At 39.8% G+C, this 15,109-nt stretch overlaps 1 protein-coding gene across 3 annotated transcripts in view; it reads left to right on the top strand.

Moving 5' to 3' along the window:
* Positions 1–15,109, top strand: part of BMPER (BMP binding endothelial regulator) — a 148,013-nt gene that overhangs the window by 99,244 nt on the left and 33,660 nt on the right. For all 3 annotated transcript variants that reach the window (XM_051789073.1, XM_051789072.1, XM_051789074.1), the window contains one exon: positions 3,335–3,671. In XM_051789073.1, coding sequence (XP_051645033.1) covers positions 3,335–3,671 — 337 coding nt within the window. The remainder of the gene's footprint in view (positions 1–3,334; positions 3,672–15,109) is intronic.

Genomic DNA, 15,109 nt, shown 5'->3' with positions numbered 1-15,109 from the left:
TGCCTTTACCATGAAAAATCATGCAGACCAATTGATGAGAGCTCCCATTTTGGGGAACTCAGTGTGTGATGTACATAAATCTAGCAGGACTTTTTTTGAATGCAGTAGAGTACATAGTGTGCCAAGTTAAAAAATCAAGTAACATGTTGATTAAGTATCCTTCAAAGAGAGGGGAAAATTGGAAAACCCTAAAAAGTAACTCAGAGAATATTCCTTTTCTGCACATCCCCAGATTGGACAGATGTTGCATCCTTTGGCTTCACATCTCTTAGATTCTGATCCTTGTCCAAGTGAATGGGAAACTCATCCATTTTGAGCAGGGGAAAGGAAAGGGGGTTATAGCCACCAAGAAACTCTGCTAAGGAGAACATTTCAAACATTGCTCTGTAGCATAATCCTGTCTGTTACAGCTCTTGTTGGTTTACTGAAACTAACTGAATTTTCTGCTTGTGAACAAACCAAAGGCACACACTGCACAGTGAGATCAGGCTCCAACAAAATTATCATGCATGTGGGAATAAATACCCTTCCCTGTTACTCCAAAAGGGAATAAGCTCTGTTATGGACAGAAACCTTTAGGCTGTTCATCAAAGGTAGAAATTACCCATCCATCTGAGCAATTACAGCAGAATAAAGTGTAATTAAACTGTACCCAGCTAGAGGAACGTACATCCTTTTGTGGTAGTTACACAGTGTGTCTCTTGAATCAAATCCAGTAATCAAAATAAGAATCTCTAGGTTTAAAAATGTGCATTTTTATATGCTGAGATGAAAAGCCATAGTTTTATGTTATTTTTTTCTCTGCATACCTACATGCCTGTTGCAGAGCTACAAAAGCAGCATGTAACAATTAGTTTAACTTAACTCTCATGAAAGGGACACAAATATTCATGAAAATTTTAAAGTTAACCTTTCCTAATTAATGTATTTTCACTGAAGGTCAGTAAGTCTTGTCCTGAGCAAAAAAATAGGCATAAAAGGAAAATTAAGATAGAATCATTAGCCAGTCTTTTCTGACTTTGTTTAAAGTGAGCAGGCTCTGAGGGAGCTTGTTTGGGGAAAGAAATTGAACACCACCTTAAAAGCTGTAGTTATTATCTGAAGAGAACTGTCTGAGAATTTGGATCTTGAAGCTTTAAACTTTGAGAAAGTTTATATGATTCTCAAGTCTGAAGAAATCCCGGTTTATAAGTTAATGGCAAGTTTTTTCTAAATGCCAGCACGGCAGTATTAATCTTGTGTCTGCAAGTCAAGCTGTGTTTTGTTTTGTTCAGCATAGTCAGAAGCAAAGACAGCTGGAGTCTGAATTTGTCCAGCAATGATAATGAATGTACGAAGCATCTTAAAAGGCAGCTTTCCCCCTTGCCACTGTGCTGGCCTCATTAGCAGTTGTAGTCTTGCACAATTTCTCAGTTGGCTGGGTGTAAAGTGTCTTTGGAGGAGGACACTGTGGTCCCATCCGTGCTGGGGTTTATTAGACAATTTAAAACTGATCTCAAGCATAGTTGGTTCAGGACATATTTGTGCTATCATTGCTAACCTACAGTGGTAAGAAAACATGGTGTAATAGACTGTAGTGACTGGTGATGCAGAACAGTCTTCACAGCCTTGGTGAATAAATTGTTCCCAAAACTCCTGGTGACATGGCCATAATTGCTGCTCGAGCCTCACCCTGTTTCTCTGCAGCCTGGGTAGGAGTTGCCATAGGAGACAATGGGATGTGTTGCTAAAGGAAGGGTTCCAGCTTTGAACTGAGTCCCTGGTATGTTAATTACTTACATGAGGATAGCGCAGGATTTGGATCACATAGTGACAAGCACTGATTTACAAGAGGAAAGGGTGGCGCTAAGCCAGCCCACACAGCAAATAAAGAAAGCTGGAGTGAAGCCCTGGTCCTGCATCGCAGATTGATGCTTCTTGGTATTCTTGGCCAGGCAGTGAGAAGAGGGTAAAATCTGGATTATCCTGTTTAAAGCACAGTCCTGTGTTTATCCTTAACTAATCACTGCTCACAGGTACTTCATGAGAGTAAATTAACATCAGCAAAGTGATTTATGGTCTTCAGATGCAGGATTACTGCAGGCATGTGAAGTAGAAGGATGCATGAGACCTTGGAAATAATTACAAGAAAAAACATTTTTGGGTAGAAGTTAAGCAGCAGTGATTCTTGGTGTTGTTTTTATCCCATATGATACCCAAATTGTTTTGCCTTATGAGATGCATATTTACTCCTCAAAAAATGGAATTCATTTAATTTTCAGTCACCCAGGTAAAAATGAGAAGTTTAGTCTCCAGCTGATCTTTGGGCCCTCTAAAACATCACTGGAAACAGAAAGCCATTCAGGAGGTAGTTCATTCATTCCCCCTGCATTAGACACTCATGTTGTGATCCGGAGCTGCCTTTTTCTCTCTGTCAAAGAGAGGGCCCAGACAGCTGACTTATGTTAGACATTTAGCTTTTAGGTGAGTACAGACAGATTAAAGGGGATGTCAGCCAAAGAAAGTAATTTTGATTTTGATGTACCAGAAGTGCCAAACCTTCCTGTAAAACAAATTGTAGCAGAGGGTTTATATCCCAGCCACTAGATTAAGGTTAGATGTTTACCATCATTTCTGAGTGTAGACAATGTCAGAAGGTTGGTAATTTATGCCTTTTGAATGAACAGTTTGAATCCAATTCAGAATGCCTTCTTACAACAATTTTGACCATCTGGCATATCTTTGTTGTAATCTTTTTAACTCTTTACTCCCACAAAATAAGGTACTTGTATTTGAACAGTTGTATTCACCCAAGTAAGAGATCCGTGTCAGCTTTGTAGGTAAGAAAAGGATGTGTCCCATAAGGTGGTCACTGGTGGATCAGTCTCATGGGGCATGGACACCTTTGTATGCCCATGACCTGTGCAATGGATGGCAGTGGCTGAAATTCTAAACTGCCTGTGAAATCAGCTAGCAATTTACCCTAGCAAATTCAATTTGCAGAATTTTGCAAGAGCTCTCTTTCAGTGTTGAGAATAGTTCTGTCTTGACTTGATATTTTTTAGCATAACCCCATTCATTAGGAAGGAGGAACAAAAATAAACAGAGGCATGACTGTACTGTAATTGACTGTGATTTAAGAAACACTGTACTTGCCAGAGGCAGTTACTGGAAGATATATAGAAATCTAACAGCATTATCAGAACAAAGCCAATGGCTTTGTTCAGGTTCCCATGAACACTGTTTCGCAAACATAAGGTGCAGTTTGTTATCCTCAATTTCTTCTTCTCTTTTTTTTTTTTTTGTTTGTTTTGTGTGTATGTTCGTGCTTGTTTTTGTCTCATCTTTTTATTAGGCTTGGAAATATCATGGGATGGAGACAGTTTTGTGGAAGTCATGGCTGCACCACATCTGAAAGGCAGACTCTGTGGTCTGTGTGGCAATTACAACGGGCACAAGCGAGATGACCTGATTGGGGGGGATGGGAATTTTAAGTTTGATGTGGACGACTTTGCTGAATCTTGGCGCGTGGAGTCCAATGAGTTCTGCAGCCGCCCGCAGAGAAAACCTGTACCTGAGCTCTGTCATGGGACAGTCAGGGTGAAACTCCGAGCTCACCGGGAGTGCCAGAAACTCAAAGCATGGGAGTTTCAGAGCTGTCATTCAACAGTGGATTATACCACATTTTACCGGTAAGTGTGGCTAGCTTTGGAGGGAGATACTAAGTTACTGTGCGAGGAGAAAAACCACACAGTTGGCCCAATTTCAGCAGCATTTGAACACATGCGTTGAACTGCTTTTGCTAAGAATTAATATGCAGGCTTAGAGTTATATTATGGGGAGGTTTTGTGAGGCTGGAGTCAGAAGAAGAGGGTCCTGAGCTGATAGACCCAAGCAACCAACAGTGAGAAAGGCAGGCAGAGTTGTGATCACCTAGAGAAAAAGTACTTTTGGAGACTGAGGAAAGAGAGGGAAGAGATTTCAGAACATTTTTGTAAACTGTGATTTTGAAGTCAGTTGTAAAGTTGAGGCTGACTTTAATTGCTATTGCTTGTGGTCTAGGGAAGTGTGACCCTGAGATTAGCTCAGCTGGTTGGAGCAAGATGCTAAAAACACCAAGTTCATGGGTTCAATCCCTGTTTGGGCTATTCGCTTTAAGAGTTGGACTCGATGATCCTTGTGGGTTCCTTCTAACTCAGAATATTCTGTGATTCTGTGTCTTCCCAGAAATATTTTGAAAATTACTTTATTAAAGCAGAGGTATTAAATATAACTACTGCCTCTTGAATGGTGTAGTTTTTGGGCTGGGAGTTTGGAAGGAGAGAGTTAATAAAAGTTCCATGCATGCCATCCTGCCCTGGGAGGAAAGAAAGACAGACGAGGATCTAGAAACCTTGTCTGAGTGAATTATTTAAGATTTTTTATCTTTAAAATGCTTCCAGTCTAAACCACAAAGACATATTTTCTGTTCTTCAATTGGCATGAGTTTATTTACCCCTCACTTAGTAAATAAAATTGACTTTTCTTTTGATTGCCTGACATAAAAGATAAAAGCAAGCCGAGTCACAGTTGTATGATGGCAAATGGAGCTGCCTGATCTCTGTGCTCCCAGCTTTCCCCACATGGACACATCTGCTAAACTATTAGACTTATTAGGAAAAGCTTTCTAAAATGACTCGATTTCCCTTAAGACTTGCCTTTCCTCTTCTTTTATAGTGAGACAGAAAGACTTTTATCTACTCCAGCAAAATACACCTGGGACTGGGAAATGCTAGAAGAAGCACTACAGCTTGGCTTGTAGTCTATGTGCCTGTGCATTTATTTTGCTGTAGTGTATCCCTGTGCTAGGAGCCTAGCAAAGAGTAAAAATTATATTGTGTGCAGGTTATGATACTTTATCTTTTCTAATGGCTGGAGGCACAACAGAGAGCACTAGAGAAGCTAACACACACGCAGGTTCTGTTGAATGCATTTCAGCAACATTCCCATCTCACTTCCACCGTCCTTTAAAGGTAAGTGATGACAATGCAAATGGAAAACAGGCCCAGAGAGATTTGTTTAATTTTGCAGTGGATTTTTTGTCCCTTTTTAAAAGTAGCTCATGATTAATTTAGTGCAATACACTTCCTGACACCACAGCAGAAAATGATTTATATTTTGACTACAGCAGCCAGAAAAAAAATTTCTACATGCTCGCAGACAAGAATTACCGTAGAGCTTTTCTGTTCCTTTAAAATTATGTCTAATGTTTGTCTTGGAAAGGCAATAAAATCAAGCAAGTATTTAATTTGATTATGTTCTTTTGTAGAAAAGTATGTTTTTCCCTAAGGAAACTTTATGTTGAAATGACCATCATATTCTGTCAGGAGGAGCTGTTCATTTGTTTCCATTTAGATGTTGCTAACTGTTAGAATGCTCAGCTCCTAACACAGGAATAAAAGATAAACTATAATGTACAGTTAAATAATGGTATGTAGTAGAATGCTGCTTCTTGTTAGAAACTGATGAAGTTGTAGCAAGCAATGTAGTCAATGACCGTCACCGTTTTTCATACTAGGAAGTTTCTGCAAGGAGGTAATGATTATGGGACACACATTCAAGAAAGTTCTGGAAAGCTTTCTGTCATTAATCTTTGCAGATATAAGTATGTATGTGTGTGTAAGTAAGTATAAATACAAGTATTTCAGAGATTTGCTTTTTTTCATTAATTTTTGTTCAAAAAACCCATTACTGGTGATGTACTTTTGCAAAAAATTTGAGTTACCATTAAAAGAAATTTAAATTAGCACAGCTTTTTTCTGAGGTCTTTTGGAAAAGCATATTTAGTCAATGTCCTCTAATTTCAGGCTAGGTTTAAATAAAATTTTTCAAATTCTGCTTTTCTAACTCTGAACAAGTTCCTATCAGTAAGAAAAGTGAGGAGGCAGAAGGGTAGGGTCAGATTCTTTAATTTTCTATTCATCTCATCATTGAATTGAATAGCTTCTCAGTTTTTAACCTCCAACATTACGTATTATGGAATTTTTCCATTTGAAATACTGCGTTCTGAAGAGTTAACCTTTCTTGGTCATTTTTGCCTATATTATTGACTTTGCTTCATTTTCATTATGCTGCTTGGATAGGGACCTGATGTTATTCAAAATTCTCAGAAATAGAAATAAACTCAGCAGGAACATGACAAATTAGCGTGTATTTTCTGCAGAGACCAAAAAAGGCAGTGAACAATGCATTGCAAACATTTGTCTGACATTGTGTTACTGAGAAGATTTCTGTGAAGATGGTCTTAAATTCATTTTAAGTCTTGCTCTTTTTACAGCAGTAGTTTCTCCTTTTGTTAGCCATCCAAAAAACATACAGCATGATTGTCATGATTGTTAAGTGAATAGGATATAGTTCATGTTTTAAAGAGTAGAGGCCTAGCTGTGTGTTGACTCCTGAGCTTGACCTTGAGAGATATCTGATACCTTAGGTTGTGCACCTTGCCCTTAATCCTTTTTTTTGGTGTTGTGACTTTGGTGACTTGCGTTTCCCTGCAAAGCACATGGTAGAAGAAAACACAATGTAAGTGTACAAGAAAGGATTTTGAAATAGTCCTGACTGCAAATGAAGAATTTTAGCATCTAATTTTATACCACGCTTTTAATTTTTTGTTTTGTAACTAGACACATGTTATGCGATTTTAATTGTGGTTTGCTTTGTTTAGTTTTGGGCTGGTATTTTTTGTTTGTCTTTAATGCATTGCTAATTGTTCAGTACTCATGAGTAATACTCTAAAAATAACCCTTAGGGTTTAACTTTTTGGAGGCAAGTTCATTAAGCAGGGAAACAATTTTGAATTTCCAGGACATTTTGGTAAAGCCCATGTGAAGAACTGATTAACAGTTAGCATCGTTACCATTGCCACTTGTCTGGTTTGGTATTTCAGTATGGTTAAGTGTCCTGGATTGGTCCTTGCAAAAATAAAATTAAAATTAAACTATGTGTGCAATTAACTCCCGAAGCTGCTCTTGGGTATAAGCAACACTAAAAACAGGTGATACTATCTCAATATCTCATGCTGCTATTACCAGAAAACACTCTATCACGTTATTGGGAAATACTGTGGTACCATTTAAGCTCTTGGATGAGGATTTGGGGAGCTTAGGGGACTTGAGGAAGCAGAAGAGGACTTTTATGTGCTCAGTGAGCCCTACTCCATGGCTGATCTCATTGTGTATCTTTGAGCGGGGCTGGAGCAGGGGCCTGGATGTGACTCCAGCCCTGTGAGGCCGTGTGGAGTGGTTCCCCAGTGTACCCCCATACCTACTTTGCTTGGTCATGACTGACACCTCTCAGGAGCCTCCTTGGGAGGCACAGGAGCAGGCAGCTCCTAATGGGTGTGGGGACCACAGTGAGAGGGGCACTACAGTGCTGCTTTATGCAGGGACATGTTGGGCTGCAGGAGACACTGTACAGGAAGACACAGGACTAATACTCCTAGAACACCTGCCCTCATTAGCATCTGTGGTTTCTAGTAGGTTGTTGGGTTTTCTTTAAAGCTGACATCAACAGATTTGGAACATGACATCAACATGATGTCAGTATATCACCTGTCTCTAATACACCTACACAGCAGCTGAGTTCATAAATGACTAGTTAGACAGCACTCAAAACTCTCACTACTGCCATAACTTCAGAAAAATATTCAGTGTCTTGCTTTTGCCATGCAGTAGATTTCTCTGTTTCAGATTGGAAAATCTGTGTGCCTAACTCTTTAAGACAAGTCTTTTTGTTGGTATTAGTCTTCCTATTATTATTATATATTTTTTATTGATGCTATTATTGTTATTATTATGATTTTAACAGACAATAGCATGCCAAATACTTGATTACTCTTCTTCTCTTTTGTAATTGTCCTAAGAGATCTATTTTTCTCTCAAACACTTGAATTTAATCCCATTCTATATTTTATGGCAGGGTTTAATTAACATAGTAATAGCATCATTTGTTTGAATCTGTTAATCACATGCATTCAAGAATTGCAAATCTTCTATATTACAATTCTCATCTTAAATGTTGCTTGAGATGTGATGACATTACTCCATCTATAGCTCTTGGTTAATCAGTTAATGAATTCCAATTTCAGTTAGCCAAATAACTTTATGCAGGTAGCTGCTGCTGTCTTGCAGTTTTTTTAAAAAAATTCCGCTTAACTAGATAAAATATTACTGCTTAAATTTAGAGTATAAATTGCAATGTTGTGTAGTTTGTTGGTTCTCTGTTATTAAGTTTGGGAGTTAGGCCATAAATGGATGCAGAGAGCATGCGAACCATTGCATTGCTAAGTTAATTACAAACTGTATTTAAAATATTGGGGCCAAGGGTTTGTGGCTTTGAAGCAGAAGGTTTGAAGGTTTTTTCCCTGTTAAAAATGATGACCTACAGCTGTAAAATTCATGTGGTTGTGCCCCTGTATTCACTCGACAGGATGGTACAAAAAAAATGTAGGCTGAAGAATGACTTCAGAAAATCCTGATTCAAGTGCTTAAGGGGTGGGTGGAACTGGCATCTCTGGAACCCTCAGTTTATTGCCAAGGGTGCATATTGCAAAATTCTCCCCATGAGATTTTCTGGCCCTGGCTGTGCATTTGAGCAGAGCAGTTGCCTGTGCTGTTCCTGCTGAGGCCAAGCTGCTTCAAGGCTCCTCTGGCATGTAAGTGAAGGGCAGCTGTAGCTCTTGCTGCTCCTCAGGGTGACTCTTGTCCTGGCTCCTGCACCTAAACCACGCCGGGGCAGAGCTGGCCTGTGTCTCCCTTCAAGACAAAGCCAGTGGCATTGGCTTGAGAAAACGACTGATGGCTTGAAGCTGTGACTGGTCCCCTTGCAGACCTGGCACAGAGCAGGGGTTGGCTTTTGCTTCCACTTGCCCTTGTGCTAAGATTTGGATGTTTCTGTGCCTGTCAGACTGCCAGCCTGAAGCTGGCCCTGAGTTGAGGTACTAGCAGTAGTGTAACCACAACAGAGAGAGGCTCAGGATGAAACAATTTATGCAGCTTCTTGGGCAAATTGTCACTGAGCAGCTGTACAACCCAGGGATCTTCTGGTTAGAAAGGAATTTAAAAATATTTGAAATAATAATAGGGGTTTTTTAAAGCAAATCTGCACCAGGATGTGAGTTTTCTATGAATCACAGAATTACAAAATGGATAAGGTTGAAGGGCACCACAATGGAGTCATCTGGTCCAACCTCCCTGCTCATGCAGGGTCATCCTAGAGCACAGGGCACAGAATTGTATCCAGATGGCTCTTGAATATCTCCAATAAGGGAGACTCCACAACCACTCTGGGCAATCTGTTCCAGTCCTTAGTCACCTGCACAGTGAAGAAGTTCTTCCTTGTATTCAGGTGGAACTTTCTGTCCATCAGTTTATGCCCATTGTCTCTTTTCCTTATGCTTGTCAGCCATTGTGTCCCAAACCCTTCCAAGAACACTGGTGCTTGGGAAACAGTTCTCTGTGTCTATCTGTCCAGGCTGTCTGCTGCCTTTACTTTATACCCCTATATAAATTGACATTATTCCTCAAACCACTAAATGTCAACCTGTGCATCTTGTGTAAGGCTGTGATGAACTTGCTGACATACAGGTAAGAGGCACCATGACTTAGAGTGCTGGTGACTGACAGTGCTAACAAATGAGAGAAAATGGACTTTGTAGTGTCTGGTGCATTTTGGGATTTCTAGCAGCAAGCTTCAAACTGTCGTCCCTATGTTCTAATGGTAAGGAGTACTGCAGAAATGCTGCATATATGTAAGTCTATGGCTCACCAATGTTTTAAGTCCCCTCCTTGAAGTATTTTTCATCTGATAAAGCCAAGAGCGAGGGAATGCAAGCTGCCAGAAAAATACTGTTTAGATTTAGAAGTTTGGATTTGGACAAATGGGTTGAGTGGTCAGAAAAGATAAATCTAAAGCCAAGCTGAGCTCAGTTATCTGCAGATCATGATTCCTCTTCATCTTTCCCCACACTCCTTCCCCTGGTGGGATATTTTTCACATAACCAAGTCCTATCCACTTGTCTGTTCAGAAAAGTACCTTAGGAATTTGAGGCTAGAAAACATTCTTCTCTTTGTATCAGTGGTTATTACAGCTGTAAAACATTGAAGCAATGCCAGAGGATTCACAGATGTCTCCTTTCCTGTTGAGGTATTGGGAATTGGCAGGGGGGGGTGGAGTGGGGATTAGGGTGGAGAGAGCTCCAAAATCTGACAAAACAGTGGTGTTGGATAGACACTGTTCACCTGAGACCATCCATGGCTTGCTTCCAGCTGAGAAGTGCATGCTTCCCCAATGACCCAGTTTGTGCTTCCCTAAATGGAAAGTTAACGACTTTTTTTTTAACAGAGATATCTCTTATAAAAAAAAACAGATGAAGCAGCATACTACTGTGTGATTAAAACTCTGGAAGTTTCCTTTCCTTCAAAGGATGGCATGTCTGGAATGTGTTTGTTTTGTTTAGCTAAATACATGATCACAACCCCACCTGTCCTTTTACAGAGAATGAAAAATTATTTCCTACTGGTTCTAGGTGCAGTGTGAGGCTTCTTTTCTCATTTTTCCAGGAAAAAAATCAATTTATTATTATTGCGCATGCAGGTATATAGAGACTTATTACAAAAACCTGCTTCTGCGTAGTAAAACTTCATTTCTTTCTGGTTTATTACGTGGTTCAGTGAAATTCAAGTCCAGTGTTTCATAACCAAATGCTGTCTTCCTCATTGTCCAGTGTCTGACAGATGTGAGACTCTTCATGTGAAAATGTAAGGTCAGTTTAACTGAGACAAAAGTAATCCTGAAGGATGATAGAGAGGAGAGGGGGAGACATCTAACAGAAAAGCAGGGTACCCTAAATGCCCTTCTTATTTGTCAATATGGACTGCATTCTCAGAACTTATTGTTCCTGGATTACCTTTAACAGAAGTTTGGTAGGCTGGTTTTGTTTCTTTTTCTACAGTGCCTTGGAGTTATGAGGTAAAATCCTGATTCAGCTAAGTCAATGGGAATTTTGGTGTATTTGGGTGACAGGTTTTCATCCTTGTGAGTTTTCCTATCCCATGCGGGTTTATTAAACTAATCTCTTGCACCAGTTAATAATCCTTGTTTTGCCTTCCCACCATTTGTTGTACCACAGACAATTTAAGAAAACTTCAGCTGGTTCAGAGACAGCAGATGCATCCTTTACTGGGCTGGACAAAAACCCCCACGTTCTAATTGGGGCACTCAGATCCTGTTTGCTTGCCTCTTTTTTTCTGGAGCAAAACTAAGGGGTGACTTCCCAAGGCAGAAGACCTAATTTGTCTGGCCACAAGAAACTGAGAGATCCTTTTGGTGTTTCGCTAACTTGAGTTCACTTGCGGTTCTTTCTTCTTGGCTGTAAGGAGTTTGTAGAAAAAGCCTGCAGTGAGAGGTCTACTGTCCCTCACATATTTCAAAGCCTGTCTGATAGGCTTTTAAACATGCCCTAGGCATAACTTTTTTAATGTAGGGTTCCCCATTGTAAATATTCTTATTAAAGCTACAATATCAAAATGCCACTATTTCACAGTGAGTATGAGCATGCCCTTGGACTACCATAGCAAAATACAATCACATCCCCGTTGCAAACAGTAATAAATAGTTTTTGAAAGGGCTCTTTTCTATTTGGGAAAGCACCACTGACGTTTCAGTATTATAATATAATGCGTGATTTTTGAAAAGAGGAGAGCAGATGTGGAGAAAAACTGGTAGAAAAGGAGAGTGATATCCTCCCTTGTGGAAATATTTTAAAAGATGCCACCTGCCATTTGGTGCGATTTGATCCATTGCCAAAGAAAAAGTACTTGCTACACTGAAGTATTCTTTTTAGCTGCAAAAATAAATCTCATTTTTGGAGAGATGCTGTTTGGAAAATTTGTCAGCATCATCAGAGGAAATCACCCTATGTCTCTGTCAGGTACCACAGATTTTTAACTACCAAAGTTAAAAATCCAAGACCTCCCGTTCGATCTCATTTTAATTAATCTCTAAGACAGGTTCTTGGCGGGGCTTTCTTTCCTAGTTTGTCTTAATTTAATTTTAACTTTTTATGTTTTAAGCTTTATTGCAGTATTGATTTTAAATAAAATTCAGAGATACTTAGCTGATGGCAATAGGTCTGTTTCCGTAAATAAATAATTCAAGAAACCAACCCATCAGATGTCATATTCTGCCTTGGGCAGAGGCTAGTAAGTGTTGCAAGGAAGAGGAAACCCACCCCTACTGTATCTGGCCAACGGTACCATGTCATACATGGGGGAGAAATCCCTTTCAGGCCCTTGAGATGATCAGTTTACATCTCATAGCATGAAATTTTAATTACCTTTCCTTTAACATGCATAACTGCAAAGCTACTATATTTCAACTCCTATTTTAAGCCACCTGCAGTATATCCTGCCTAATTAGACACACAGCAAAGATGAACAAGGGTGTTTATAAGCAGGAAAATGAGATGAATTTGTGGGAAATGTTTTAAAAATAAGCTTAACCTAATCCTCCTGTTATTCTTATGAGTTCATGTATGCTTCTGGCAGGATAACCAGACAAAGCAAGATGTGAGCTGTGACCAGCACAAAAAAAATTTTTTGTAGAAAGTTTGCCTTAGGAAGGTTTTGATAGCTCCAAGCAGCTTATGAAGCTTTCTCTCACTGTCATTTGGAGAGCTTACTTGATGCATGCGAGTGATCCATTCTGGAGACTTTATACGGGTTAGATTTAACTGAAAGCTTTCTTGTGGGTGTTTTTAATAGCTGTAGGTTTTTCCTTCAGTTTTGTGGGTTTTTTTATAAATCTCACAGGACATCCAAAATATTTGGGGTGTTCCCAGTCTTTGAGATCTCCATGGACCTCTGCATTATGTCAGCTTTTAAGTAGCTGTCTGGTATAAGGTAGCAGTCCAGGGTATAGGCAAATCTGCTTCTTTCCTATCTGTCCCTGTAAGGGTCCCATACTCCACACTTGCTCTCTCAAGTGTGCAACTGCTAGTGTGTAAAGCAATTAGCTTTTAATTTTTCAAGCCTCATTTTTCTTTCAGTCTTCACAGCACACGAAGAAATCAGTACTTCACATTACTGCTGATTTACACAGTTTCCCAAACAAATGCAGCACAAACCATTTTGGGGGGCCTCTCCTGCTGCCATTCAACCTGCAAAATGTTCACACCCTTGGCAGTGGAGCACTGAGAGCAAGAGCAGATCAAGCACCAGGCACCAGCAATGTGATGAGAGACAGATGCAGCTCTTGATTAACTGTGAGCACACAGGTCTTACACAGCCATATGTGGCAGGGCAAGTGCTGGTGAGGGCTTGGGCTGTGACAACAAAGGCTCATGGCCCGCTGTGACAAGTCTTGGCACCTGAGGATTTTTGTACCCTAGGGTATTGCACCAGCAGAGCAAAGAGCAGACTCACTGGGAAGTTAAGACAAGGATGGGTGGCACAATACTTGTGCTTATTCAGTAATATGCATTTATCCATCTTAAATATCACAATACTTAATCTTGGATAGGGTACATGGCATGATCTAGGTGTGAGGGTATGTGTGTCAGGTTCACCCACCCTGCAACCTGTTGAGATGACAATTAGAAACATATGTGTGTGGCCCTGCTCCCATGATTAACTCTGTCTCTGGTGCATTCATCAGAGCAGGCACAGACTTACGAATATTGTCGGTGCCATCCTGGAGCAGAGGTAGAACTGAAATGCTACTGGGTCCAAAATACGCTATAAAGAGTACCTTCCTCACTTACCGGGAGCAGTAGGGTTACATTTTCACCCAAATGCAAGGCTCTGCATATGTGAGAGCAGGTGCTGTGGTTCCTCTTCATCATGATATGCAGAAGATGAGAGCATTTAAGTCTCTCCCTGACTCCCCCACTTAAGCCTGTTGAAATTAAAATTGCTGGGGAATGTGCTGGGAATACTGAAGGGAGTTGGAGCCATATGTTTTCTTGCATTCCTGGGTACTCCTACAACTAACATTCTGTTTACATAATATTCCTGAAACATAAAAGCTAAAATAAATCCAGTATGTGAAAATTAATAACAAGTAATTTCTCTTATGATCAGTCCAGAGGCAGCTGTCGTAAGTGTTAAGGTATTCAGACAGCTGATTTTTGTACATCAGCTCTCAAGTGAGGTATGTAGTTTACAGAGAATGAGTGCTTAAGGTTATGTAGTCTATGAGTACATGAAGTAAGAGGCTGTTGAGGATGGTGGATACCATGGCAGCAAGGAAAAAGTTTACAAAGTTCATTTCCTAAGTGCTCCTTCTTAGCACTTTACATTTTCAAATTGCAGTGTAAACATTTAATTTTCACTGTACCCTGGTTTAAAGTTGTTGAAATGAAGAAAGACTTCTTTGCTGTACAGGAAGCCAAGAGCGGAGTTGAGATTAAAATGTGAAAATGTCTGGTTGCTGGCCTCAAGCTCAAGTCCTTCTGATGGGATTTAAGAGGTTTCACATGCACAAGAAGTGAATTGTCTTATTCTTCTCAAAGCACAAATTCTCAAACTTTCAGAAAAAAGTGTTGCTAGTTTTTTTAAGAAGGTACTAAATCTTCTCTGCTCCTTTAAGGCCCAGTTAGATGACAACCTCATTAATATTCCATGCAGCAATGTATCTTTGGCAAGTAAGAACCTAAAAATAAGTCAAACCCTAGTAATGAATTGAGGCATGGACTATAAAACACTTGCTTTTGGAGCAGGAGGAGTTGATATGCAAGAAAACCCCACACTCTGTTTTCAGATATCAAGGATTTGGCTGAGGTTTGAAAGCTCACTTTTGTTGTTCTGCTCATCAGTCTGTCTACATGATTTTTCTCTGTTGTATTACCTTTTCAGGCCATTGTTCATGAAAAAAATTTTCATACTCCCTGGAGTATGGCAAGGAGATGACATAGATCATAGATGTCCTTGATGTCCTCAAAGAGGACTTTCAGTAATTTCGAGATTTGCTGTGGTTATAGAAAATGTTTTCAAAAAAGACTTATGGACTGCTTGTCACAAGGAATACCCTTCTTGGCCTTGTTTCCAAAGGTAAAGATGATTTGCTGACAATATAGAGAAAGGTGACCAAGATA

Source organism: Manacus candei, unplaced genomic scaffold (genome assembly GCF_025592945.1).
Source record: "Manacus candei isolate 608988 ecotype Guabito, Panama unplaced genomic scaffold, ASM2559294v1 h1tg000026l, whole genome shotgun sequence".
NCBI lineage: Eukaryota > Metazoa > Chordata > Aves > Passeriformes > Pipridae > Manacus > Manacus candei.
The sequence above is the reverse complement of the archived record's forward strand: the minus strand, read 5'-3'. Positions and strand labels throughout refer to the sequence as shown.